We start from the raw sequence: 13,451 nt of genomic DNA, 5'->3' as shown, positions 1-13,451 counted from the left end.
TACGCATATTTAGATGATTGCCTTCTCAGTGCTTGTTCATTTGACGACACCCTACGAGCAACTCAAAAGATTATGGACATATTTGCACAGTTGGGTTTACAACTCGATACCCAGAAATTGACCTTGACACCAGTGCAACACTTGGAGTTGATAGTGGCTTATCTTGACGCGGTGGAGGCCAGAGCATTCCTCCCACTACACAGATATAACACCCTGACCACCCTAATAGACACAGTCAAGGCCAGCCCATAAATGTCAATCAGAAATTGCCTTCAGTTTCTTGGGCACATGGCAGTGGGCACATTCATGATATCTCATGTGAGACTACACATGCGGTGCCTACAAGCATGCCTCAGATTGGTATACATGCCAAACAAGGACAGATTAAACAAGCCACTGTCGATGCCGTTCCTGGTCAAAGGCTCCCTAGAATGGTGGAAAAGATCCAAGGAATGTCTGAAAGGATCCCATTCATGCACCTCCACTAGCATTGATACTGACAAGACACATCTCTAATAGGCTGGGGAGCTCACCTGAACAACCACAAGGTTCAGGGCAAATGGTCCCCCATGGAATCCGCACTCCATAACAACCTTTTGGAACTCAGAGCAGTCAGGAATGCTTGTGCGTTTTTTCTACCAGTAATCAAGGGTATGCATATGAAAAATTATGACAGACAACATAGCATGCATGTTTTACATAAATTGACAAGGGGGTGCCTGATCACCCTCCCTCTGCACAGAAGCAGTAAAACTGTGGAATTTGGGCATTCACCACAAAGTTCTCATATCAGCCACTTACCTTCCAGGATTACAGAATTATCATGGCAGACAGTCTGTCGCAAGTTCTCACACGATCATGAATGGGAAATGGACCCGACATATTCAGTCGCTGAGGGCCTCCAACAATAGACTTGTTTGCTACTTACCTGAACAAGAAATGCTCCTGTTATTGCTCCAGAGCCGGACTGGGGAAACAGTCACTAGGTGATTCTTTCCTTTTTCAATGGAACGAAGAGCTTCTGTACGCCTTTCCTCCATTCCCTCTTATATAAAAGGTCTTACTAAAAATAAAGAGGGAAAAAGCAAAAGTTATACTCATAGTTCTCACCTGGCCAAGACAAATGTGGTACCCCTAGCACAGCTTTCAAGGAACCCACACCAACTTCTCTTCAACCAATTCCTCACCTCCTCTCCCAGAATGCTGGACAGACCTTTCATCCCAATTTACAGGTTCTCTGACTCAAGGCTTGGCTCCTCCATGGTTCCAATGCATAGAGAATTTCTGCTCTGAGGAGGTCAAAGAAGTGCTCTTACACATCAGAAAATCAATGACTCATCACACTTAAGTGCAAAAGTGGAAAAGATTCCAAATCTGTTGTAATTCCAAACAAATTACCCCAGCATCTTCCACCCTTCCCCTAATTCTAGACTACATACTAGATCCTAAGAAGGGACTGTCTCTTAGCTCACTAAAAGTACACCTTGCAGCTATAACCGCCTTCAATGAGCAGACAGATGGATATTCAATATTCGCCCATGCAACAACAAAGAGATTCCTCAAGGGCATGGGAAACCTCTTCCCACAAACCAGATGCTCCATGCCAACATGGGACTTTAATCTAGTTCTCAGAAGCCTAACAAGGGCACCTTTCGGACCCACGGCTATGTACTCGCGTACATAGTGGCCATCACCTCCTCATGGAAAACAGGTGAAATAGCTGCACTAATGGCACACTCCCCCTTCACAATTTTCTTTAAAGACAAAGCCACACTGAGGCCACGCCCAAAGTTCCTCCCCAAAGTAGCCTCGTCCTTCCATATTAACCAATTCCTTCACTTCTCACCTTCTTCCCAAAGCCTCACCATGACAACAGGGAGACAATATTACATATTCTTGATGTTAGAAGAGCTTTGGCATTTTATTTGAACAGGACAAAGGACTTTAGGAAATCTCCTAAACTGTTCCTATCTATTGCAGACAGACCCAAGGGCTCTGCAATATCTCTCAAAATGGGTCTCAACTGTATTAACTGTTGTTATCATGCCGGTAATCTGCAACCTCCATCCGGAGTCCACACATATTCCATGAGATCTGTTTCCACCTCTGTCTCATTCGTTAGAAATATCCCCATCTCAGAAATATGCAGAGCAGCAACTTGGGCGTCTACTCATACCTTAACAGAACACTATGCACTTACACAACACTCAGCTTCCAATGCCATCTTCGTCTGCACAGTGTTGACATCATTAATAGACTCGACTCTGAAGCCCCAGTCCTCCCCAGTCCTCCATCGTGCTGCTGTGGAGTCACCTACAGTGGAGCAACCATAGGGACAATACTCGAAGAAGAAGAGGGAGTTACTCACCTTGTGCAGTAACAATGGTTCTTCGAGATGTGTGTCCCTATGGGTGCTCCACAACCCACCCTCTTCCCTCTATTTTGGAGTTCTCAATATGGGGCTCCGCAATAGAGAAGGAACTGAGGGCGATTTGCCCATTTAGCGATAGATAGCCTCAAGGCAAGGCATGAGACAGGAAGAGTGCATGTGCGAGCCAAACAGATGCTGCTATCTAAAATCTCCGATCAGAGGCGTAGGGACGCAGACACACCTATAGTGGAGCACCCATAGGGGGACACAACTTGAAGAACCATCGTTACTGCAAAAGGTGAATAACTCCCTCCATCCTCCTAGAACTCTCCGGAGCTTTTGACATAGTGGACCACAAGGCACTGTTAGCCATCCATGTGACATAGCAGGAGTAGATAGCACAGCACTACAGTGATTCCCATCTTTCCTGTCTAGCAGAACTATGAGAATGGTGATGGAATGTCCCTGACAGTTGCATTGCTTTAGAACAATGCAGATCACAAAGACCAGACAGAAGTGCCTGAGAGCTGGGACAAAACAGCCTCAGTCGAGGGGGGTCAATATGGGAAGAACTTCCAGAGAGGTGAACTGACCATCTTTAGGAAATGCTGCAGAACCTACCTTTTTAATGAAGGCTTTCCCGCATGCCCAGAATGACACTCACAACACTGATATTCCTTCCACCTCCATCCCATAGACCCGGTCAACGAAACAGAAACTAAGAACAGTAACAAAAAATTACCCCAAGCAGAGTTTTTACCCTGAAAAGGGAGAAGAGACAGAAATTCTGTGAAGTCCACTAGGGACTTCACTGCTGCTAATCAATTTTACGTGAGAGATGGTCAGATACTACACTAATGGAGAGACGATATAAAACCATGAAATCTTAGGATTGTACCATCATTGCTTTCTTATTGGAAATCCCTTCTCATAGCCTTCAGCTCTCTCCTGTGAGAATGTATGGTTTAGCTAAGATCTAGGAAAATTAAAGTTTTGTTTCCTTGAAATGTTTGGTCTCCTTTTTTCCCCTAGCTGTAACTAAGAGTTTCTCTGTCTCTGTAATCTAAAATTGTAGCAATACTGTAATTGTATTTTCTTGTGTAGCAGACCATTTGGCAGGACTACTATAGAATTTAGCTACTTCAGTTCATCTTGTGCTTCCAAATCAATATGGAAGGAATTTGCTTCAGGACTTTTCTTTTTTGTAGGAATTCCAAGGGTTTAGGTCTTTTCCACACACAGATTTGGTTTCCCATCTTTTTTTATAAGTCTGTCACATACTGTCCTGTATTTTACAAGAGTGGATTAAATTCTTCCACTCACTGTTTGCTCACATTGTTCACATTATCCAGTCACCCTTCTATCTTGGTAACATATTCATCTAGAGAATTTATTCTTATAAATAAAATATCAAGTTTGTCTCCCATAAAAGACTTTGTGTGAGTCCATCTGTATTGGTAACTAATGATTCTCAAAGTTCTCAGATATAACTTTTCTTGTTTACTGAAGTAGGGGAGGGAAAAGATGGCTGCTGCAATGAATCCTACATTGAAAAAAATGAAATACATAGATTTCAAAGTGATTCACAAAGGAGGGGGGAAACTGAAGTATTGAGAAGTTAAGTTGCTTGCCCAAGATTACTTAACATACCTGCATGTGGGATATATACATACTTCTCTGTCAAAGTTATTTGATCCAAACATTCACCCTTAAGGCACTGTTGGATAATTAGAATAACATGAAGCAACAGAAAGCTATAACTTCAGACAGTACCTAAATTAAAATATTATAGGTGATAAAATGATTTATTGGTAAATATTGACAGAAAGCATTACTGTCAATAATAGATTAATAAACAAAAAAAGCTTACAATATGTCATTTTCAAAGCCGTATTTTAAATATGATTTAAATAAATCTAGTTTTGGTAAAATCTCAACCTACAATGTTGCATACAGGAGTACAAATTCAGTTCTCATTTAGTCAGTCTTAACTACACAGTAAATTTAGATCAGATTTACGCTGATGTAAATAGGAGTAGAATTTGTCTCAGGGTCATAAACTGGGGATCAGTGTTCTGAGGAGAACTGAGATCAGTCTGGATTCAAGCACTGTGACAACACTTCTTCAGTTTGTTAATACTTCTTTATATCACTTATATAGCTAAATTTAAAACAGATTCTGGTTTTGGTGATTGATAATTTCCTATCCTCAGAATCAGACTACATCTAGACTGTGATGAAAACAGCACCTTATGAAAAAATAATATATAACTATAAAATAAACCAGATATCTTTCAAGAGCATTTGGATGCCATTATTGATTACATTCACAGACTATGATAACTCTTCAGTAGAATTGGCTTAAAGTTTTCCAGTGGAACAGTTTGCTTTCAGGAAATGCCACTTTGAAATATTTAATGGGAACGTATCTATTTTGTCAAAATTTTTGATGGGAAATTATTGAAATGTTTTGTTTTGATAAGGTCAAAACATTTTGTTTTGATTTTTATCATTTTGACGTGTGTGTGTGTGTGTGTGTGTGTATGACAAAATTATTAAATTTAAACAAAACGTTTTGACCTTATTGAAACAAAATGTTTAGGTCATTTCAGTGTTGCCAAAACAAAATATTTCAGAACTTTCAGTGTTGCAGTAAATTAAAAAATTTCTAATATTTGTTGTTCTTAGGGACTAAAGAAATTTCAAAATATCCTATTTCCTGTGGAAGGGAAATTCTATTTCTCGACCAGCTGTATTCTTCAGATACTTAATTATGTAGAATAGGGAAACCATGCAGATAAATTAAATAACTGAGGATAGGATTAGTTTCATGCAGGATTATCAACTATCTCCTTTTTTGTTTTGTTTTAAATTAAAGAATTTGTGTACTTTTTCATTTAGAAATAAAACTTTTGCAGCCCTTTACATTTTGTTTCATCCTCCCTTTACCTGATGTTATATCCTTCTTCCTGTGCGTCAGACTTTCACTCTCTCTTTCTTCAGATCCCTTCTCAAATTCATTTATTTTGCTTTTCTTTCCACCTTTAACCTCTATTCATTTCCCTTTTCTCTACCTCATTCTCAGTGTTAAAAATATCAGAATATATAAAGCTTATTTGCAGTATAATGCAAATCATATCGTATTTATTTTATCCTTTTTTCACTTCTTTTTCTATCATTTCTTTTGTCTGTTTTCTATGTTTTCTTGTTTGTCTGGTGTGGTTTTAAGCTTTTTGGTTTAGGGACAGTGGGTCTGGTACTGATCTCACTCATATCAGCTGAACATTGTCCAGTTGACTTCAGTAGTGTTATTCCTGATTTAAATTAGCATGAGACCAGAATCAGGGTCAGTGTCATCTTCTGATTTCTATAAAGAACCATGCAAAATTACAGTGCTCTATAAATATTTAAAATTAATAAAAAGGAGTTTTACAATTTTGGAAATCAGTTAAATTATATTAGTGCTAAACAGATGTGAGATCAAAATCAGGCATATCATATTCAGCTTGAATGTAAGTGGCATATAGCAAAGTTGATGTTTAATCATACTATATGGTTCAGATTTTTCTTCAGTTGGAATTATTATATTTTCATTTAATTGACATTAATCACATCAATATTCTAAAGGAAAATACATATAAATTGCAATAATTCTAAAAGATTATGCAAGAGAAATGTTTACGCACAGCTTTCTTTAGCAATATTTCCATGTATTTGCACACTACCTATGTTTGCTTCCCTATGCTAAATTAATGACATGATTTTTTAATATATTTCAATTGATCAATAAATGTGGTATACAAGTACATTAAAGTGGATTGCTTTAGAGCCAGAATTTTCCTATGAAGAAAATCCTTGAAAATCTAATGTGCTGACAACTATAATCACAGCAGATGCATTAATTACTGTTATTGCATATTGCACCATCAATTGTGTCATAGTCTCTGCCAAATATTAAGTATTTTGACCTTTGATATTAATAGAGAAGGATATAAGGGATACATAAAATAAACTGTAAATGTAAAGAATAGGGAAACATGTTATAAACTTCATTTTGTTCATAGATGTTTTTTAACCTTCCAGATATTGTTTTTCTGTTAACTATAATTTTATGAAATATTTAACATACTATAGAGTTGGAATACCACATTATGAAATACATCTATTTTACAGAACAAAGTTTTCCAAAATGTAGGTAATTATATAATAGCTTTGGAATAAGAAAATCAAGCCATATACTTTCTTGTTTCACAGTGCCACTAAGATACCAGAGTGATAAGAACTATAGAAATATAGATAGGTAGGTCTATAAGAAATTTACTGTGTGTGATAGTTTATTTACTAGGCCTTGTTACTTTATTTAGAAGGAGAGGATTTGTCACTTGATTCATTTAGGGCCCTTTTCTTCCCTGCTCCTCAATAAACTATGTAGATGAAAAGAAATGAAGTGAGCGTCTTCTTGTGGGATTTCCTGCTCACACTTCTGTCTTTTGAGGAATTGTTCCATTCCACACAGTCACTCCTAACCTTGTAAAGATTGGTCAGTGAAAGAATTTTTCAGGCTTTTCCTCCAAAATGTAACCAGTTCCTACTCAGCGTGATATCACAACTATGCCCAGGGTTGGCCTGAGTATTTTAGGACGGGTCAGTGAAATGTTTCCTTGGACTTAACTGACTCATTTACATAATAGAAAGAGAAAGGAAAGCATGGTGGATATAGGTAGCACTCTTCCCTCCCATCAAGAAGCTAGGGCTGGGCTCTACCCTCTGTTGCATGCAAGTGGCTCCCATTGAAATCAGCAGACTGCTTAATTAATCAGAAGTCACAGTCTGGCCCTCACTGTTTTAGAATTGCTATTATCTAAATAGCTTGATAATGTTTGTTATTTTATGGCAACATAACATTTGTCATGTTTAATACAATGGTTTTATTTTAAATTTAGGATTACATCTAAAAGTTCATTTGAGAATAACTAGCATGGTGTAAGTAATCAAATATTCAAACCTTAATCACTTCTAAACCTTGTTAATCTGATCTAGCATAACACTGTTAAACATAAGGGCTCTATTCATTAATTTACAGTACATTTCTGTTCTTGTTTGGTTTCTTTTTGGTTTTGGTTTTTTCATGTTATGCTTTTCTGAACAGTTATTATGATGTTGATTTTCATGAAGCCAAACTACTTAAAGATTTAAAAGTATCATTTCTGGTATGCACTATGCTACAACCAAAAGCAGAACAAAGAGCCTAGATAAAAAAAAAAAAAAGTTAGCTAGTTTGATTAGATTCATTAACCAAAACCACTATATGTAGATTTTTTGCAAATGTCCAGACATCAGTAAGAACTGCTTTTATAGTTCTGGTTCTAAAGAATTCATTTATTTAATTTTTTATACTGAATACTTTTTCCTTTATCAAATGTTGCTGGCAGTTAATTCCAGCTCAAGGTTCCTTGGCCAACTCAATTACTGTTAGAAATGCAGTTCACGCCCTCATTTAATCAAGTGGAAATTAAGATTTAGTTGTGTGTACAATTTGGCAGTACTGTCTGTTTGATTTCTGGGCCAGAATTAAATTTCTACATAGGTCATTAATGCCTCTAATTATCTCATTCAACATGAACCAGTTATAAATACTTGCCTAATTTGCCGCAGTTCAAAATTCATGCCTACAGGTTAATGATGACTACAGCAAGGAGAGGTCAACACACATTTTGAAATACATTTGCAGACACATACCGGCAATAAATAGACAACCTTCCTTTTCTTTCTCCTCTAAATCGTTAATGGTGCTTAGGAGGGCTCTGGTTACAATACTTAGTACAGTATGTGTACCTTGCTATTCACTCTTGCTTCCATTCTTCCTTCCCTTGTCAGGCTGAAGAGAAGAAATAGCAAAAGCCCTCTAGTGACTGAATAGGTTCCCTACATTGTACTTGTAAACCTGACTTAAAACATCAGTTGCTTTTAAAGGAAGTGTGTTCATTAATTAAGCTCAATAGCGAGTGATTCTTAAGAACAAAAATAGTGATTTTGTGATCATTCTAAGTACTCACTTGTAACTAGGACAATTATAGGTCCAGTTTCATGGGTTATTTATAGAATAAACTAGGTATAGTGCATTAGAAAACTTCCCTCTGCTATACTGAAAATGCTTAAATACTCCCTGTGAATCTATTTTAATCAGTCTCCTAGAATTTGAGCAACTATAATGGCCATACCACTTAGTAAAAAGCTTCATCTTCAAATTGGATTGGAGATATTATATGCAATTTCAGCTATTCAACACAATTGAGGAGTGTCATAGAGCCAAGTCTCCAGGATGCAGGCGATCTTGGGTACTTCATCGCTGGTTGTTTGTAGGTGACAGATCTTGCACTGATCATGAGAACATCATAACGCCCTTACTGGGTCAGACCAATGGTCTATTCATCCCAGTATCTTGTCTTCTGACAGGAACCAGTGCCAGGTGCTTCGGCGGGAATGAACAGAACAGGCAATCATTGAGTGATCCGTCCCCTGTTGTCCACTCCCAGCTTCTGACAATCAGAGGCTAGGGATACCCAGAACATGGGGTTGTATCCCTGACCATCTTGGGTAATAGCCATTGATAGACCTGTCCATGAACTTAACTCATTCTTTTTTGAACCTCACTATAGTTTTGGCCTTCACAACATCCCCTGGCAACAAATTCCACAAATTGACTATGTGTTGTGTGATGAAGTACTTCCTTTTGTTTTAAACCTACTGCCTATTAATTTCAGTGGCCCCTGGTTCTGGTGTTATCGTGAAGGAGTGAATAACATATCCTTATTCTCTTGCTCCACACCATTCATGATTTTATGGACCGCTATCATAACCCTTCTTAGTTGTCTCTCTTCCAAGCTGAAAAGTTCCAGTCTTTTTAATCTCTCCTCATACTGAGCTGTTCCATACCCTTAATCATTTTTGTTGCCTTTCTGTGTACCTTTTCCAATTCTAATATTTATTTTCAGATGGGGTGAACAGAACTGCACACAGTTGTGGGCATACCATGAATTTATATAGTGGCATTATGATATTTTCTGTCTTCTTATCTATCCTTTTCCTAATGGTTCTCAACATTGTTAGCTTTTTTGATTTGCTTCTGTACACTGAGTGGATGTTTTCAGACAACTATCCACAATGAATCCAAGATCACTTTCTTGAGTGCTAACAGCTAATTTAGACGCCATCATTTTGTATGTATTGTTGGGATTATATTTTCCAATGTGCATTACTTTGCATTTATCAACATTGAATTTCATCTGCCATTTTGTTTCCCAGTCACTCAGTTTTGCAAGATCCCTTTGTAACTCTTCACAGTCTGCTTTGGATTAAACTATCTTGAATAATTTTGTATTGTCTGCAAATTTTGCCACCTCACTGTTTATCCCTCTTTCCAGATCATTTATGAATATGTTGAATAGCACTCGTCCTAATATAGATCTCTGGAGGACACCACTATTTACCTCCGTCCATTCTGAAAACTGACCATTTATTCTTACCCTTTTTTCCCTGTCTTTTAAAAAGTTTCTGATCCATGAGAGGACCTCTCTTATCCCATGACTGTTTACTTTGGTTTAAGAGCCTTTGGTGAAGGACTTTGTCAAAAGCTTTTGGGAAATCCAAGTACACTATATCCACTGGATCACCCTTGTCCACATATTTGTTGACCCCCTCAAAGAATTCTAATGGATTTGAGAGGCATGATTTCCCTTTACAAAGCCTCGTTGACTCTTTCTTCCCCAACAAATTGTATTAATCTATGTGTCTGTTAATTCTGTTCTTTACTGTAGTTTCAACCAATTTGCCTGGTACTGAAGTTAGGCTTACTGGCCTTTAGTTGCTAGGATTGCCTCTGGACACTTCTTTAAAAATTGGTGTCACCTTGTCCAGTGATCTGGATATCATCCAGATATCCTCCAGTCATCTGGTACAGAAGCTGATTGAAATGATAAATTACATATCACTCACTGTTAGTAGTTCTACAGTTTCATACTTGAGTTCTTTCAGAACAGCATCAATTTTATTTCAGGTAACTTTGGGTATGTCTATACTGCAGATATCCGAGGCTGAACCACATCAGCTGACTTGGGCTCATGCTAAGGGATGTTTAATTGCTCTGTAAACGTTTGGGCTCACTCTGGAGCCCGGGGTCTAGGATCCTGCGAGGTCCAGAATGTCTACATTATAGGAGAAGCAGGGTCCCAGCCCCTTTAAGGGCACTCAGGCTTCTCTGCTGCTCCAATGAGGCTGGTGGCATGCGTAGCAATTAGAGCTGGTCCCTACTGCTGTGTCCCCGATAGAGGGAAGAAAGGGGGAGAATACTTCATATCTCTTGTAATGAATAAATAAGATGAACATGTTATAGTTCATTCAGCTACAAAGGGTTTTTCAGTATATATGAAATCTTTGTATCATTTATATTTTTCCTGGTAGTAATTGTACAGGACAGTCTTGCCAACTCCAGTCATTCAAAAATCACGAGTCAGGCCTCCAAAAAAATCATAAGATTTAGAAAAGGGTTCTTTTATTTGACTTCTTGATTTCTGAGCCTTTAGATTGTGCTCATTTCAGGGTTTTCTCTGCTGCCTGGAAGGCTAGAAGGTTCTGTTTTGTTTTATAATGGAAGATGAGTTTGTCAGCTCCAGGAACTGGGGTTTTAAGTAAAGCAATAAATATTGCAAGACTGACAATAAAATCACAAGAGTTGGCAACATTGAGAGCAATATTTTGCAACTGTGGAGGAAATAAAATATTTCTTATTATGTAATAGACTTTATTTTGTTTACATATAGAAATTAATTCATGACTAAATCTTGCAACCAATTTATGTAAGCCATATTCATTGCTAAAATTAATACTACTTCTTGTCACAGACACCTAAAAGCATCCATATCAAAATATTTGAAAATTTAGAAATACACTATTGTGCAGGTTAGGATAAAAAATAAATTTGACCTGCTTAAAATTGTTAGACTCTGATAAGGCTATATTATTTTTAAACCACCTGTTTTGTCACCAATATTTTTTTAATGTGGCCATTTCTTTCTGGGATGCAGAAGACAATAGTTAGTGTATGTGTATGTATTTATATGTACAGAAACAGTAGTTAATGAACACTGCTTACGTTGTCTCTAATGTTGCCATCGAAGGGCCACACTGTGTCCGTTCCTGCATGCACATGCATGAGGACTTGTAAGGCATCCCTTCTTCTTCTGCACTGGATATCCATACTGTGGGTAGTTGCATCTGGGGAGACAGCAACTTCCAGAAAACCATTGTGTGTGGTTTTCTCCACCATCATTGTGCATGTGGGTAAGAGTGGGCAGGGAATGGATGGAGTGTTAACCAGGTACATTTTCTGCGTGATGTATGGTGGTGGGGTGCATGTTCCACCGGCAACACAGGGGAATCACAAGGCAGAACGTAATTCATAGTCGTCATCTCTTTCACAAGCTGCATTTGAGGCAATGGAAAACTTGTGCAAAGCTTGTGGCAGGGTCATGATTGACCCTAAACAAGATTTTTTTAAAAAATACCTATGTTCATATCATTTATATTTGAGATGGGAGAAACTGATATTTATCAAATAAAGAACTACAAGATAGGGCTGATCCTACAATAACTTATTACCAAATATAGTGCTTACTACTATGAATAGTTTCATTGGCTTCAATTGAACTATTCATAGTAGTAAACACTATGCTCTATAGCGAGTGTCTGCAGGATTGATCCCTAACAATGTACAAAATTATAAAAAACAATTTTCAGAAATTCTCTAATTTCATTTTCACCCATTTTTGCACTTCCATCATTTTTTGCTTTCATGAAATTTTGGGAAAACATGCAAAATTTTCGTTGATCTCATCCTTTTTAATGTTACATGATGCTAGGCAATATGAATATAATTATAAAATCTTTCTGATTTTGTTTGAAAAAGTTAAAATGTTATTTAAAAATCATTCGGTTATCCATAATACAAAATGTAATACATTGCCTTAACCTCCAAATTGTATCGTGCAAGGGTTTACTTCTGCAACCCTTTTCTCACATGAATAATACTTATCTTGAACAACATGTTTGAGTAAGAATTAGTGATGAGAGAAAGGCATTGCAGTATCAGACATTACAGAACAACATCAGTGTAGACTTTTTTGCAAGAAGATTCTTAAGGGGGAGACTTGATTTTACAAAAGCTTAGCTGTTCAACAAACTAATTTACAGCAAAACTTGTGCAATGCAGAAAGTAATTAATCTTGCATGTTTCTTTAACAGGCTCATGCAAGCAAAGAGCTGGAAGAGCAGTTGCGGTCTGTGTCCAGTGTGGATGAACTCATGACAGTACTTTACCCAGAGTACTGGAAAATGTTCAAATGTCAGTTGAGGAAAGGGGGCTGGCAACACAACAGGGAACACTCCAGCTTCGACACAAGATCAGATGATTCAATAAAATTTGCAGCAGCACATTATAATGCAGAGATCTTGAAAAGTAAGTTCAGGAAATAAAAGATGTACCAAATACTGTAAATCAAAATCTGAAGAAATGTCAGTTATGTCAAAAACACTTTAAAATCTAAGCATTGAAAATAAAAACGGCTAAGGCCTTTGATTTGTATTAATGCATCAGTTAAGACCTTTAAACCAGTGCTTAATTTGTAATTAAAGAGGTGCCAGGGCTCAGCAATTTTTCTTATTTTCATAACTGACGTGGCAAGTCCAGAGGTGCCGGGGCTATGAACTGCCAAGCCTACAGGTGCTGGGGCTCAGCCCTGGCAAGCTCTGGCACAAATTAAGCACTGCTGTAGACACTTCCATAATGAAAGAAACTAATCCTTATGGCTATTTTTTTCTGATATACGTTTTGTGAACTAGGGTTACCATATTTCAGCAAGCAAAAAAGAGGACGGGAGGAGCCCCGCCCTAGCCCCACCCCTGCCCCTCCCACTTCCCGCCCCCCTCAGAACCCCCAACCCTCCCCCCGTTCCTTGTCCCCTGACTGCCCCCTCCTGGGACCCCTGCCCCTAACTGCCCCCCAGGACTCCACCCCCTACCTAAG

At 37.9% G+C, this 13,451-nt stretch overlaps 1 protein-coding gene across 1 annotated transcript in view; it reads left to right on the top strand.

Annotated features, from left to right (window-relative positions):
* The window catches only part of VEGFC (vascular endothelial growth factor C), a 143,832-nt gene that overhangs the window by 84,502 nt on the left and 45,879 nt on the right, over positions 1-13,451 (top strand). The window contains exon 2 of the mRNA XM_024194089.3: positions 12,671-12,884. Coding sequence (XP_024049857.1) covers positions 12,671-12,884 — 214 coding nt within the window. The remainder of the gene's footprint in view (positions 1-12,670; positions 12,885-13,451) is intronic.

Source organism: Terrapene carolina, unplaced genomic scaffold, assembly GCF_002925995.2.
Source record: "Terrapene carolina triunguis isolate 2854851 unplaced genomic scaffold, T_m_triunguis-2.0 Scaffold66, whole genome shotgun sequence".
Classification (NCBI taxonomy): Eukaryota; Metazoa; Chordata; order Testudines; family Emydidae; genus Terrapene; species Terrapene triunguis.
This window is presented reverse-complemented; position numbering and strand designations above follow the sequence as displayed.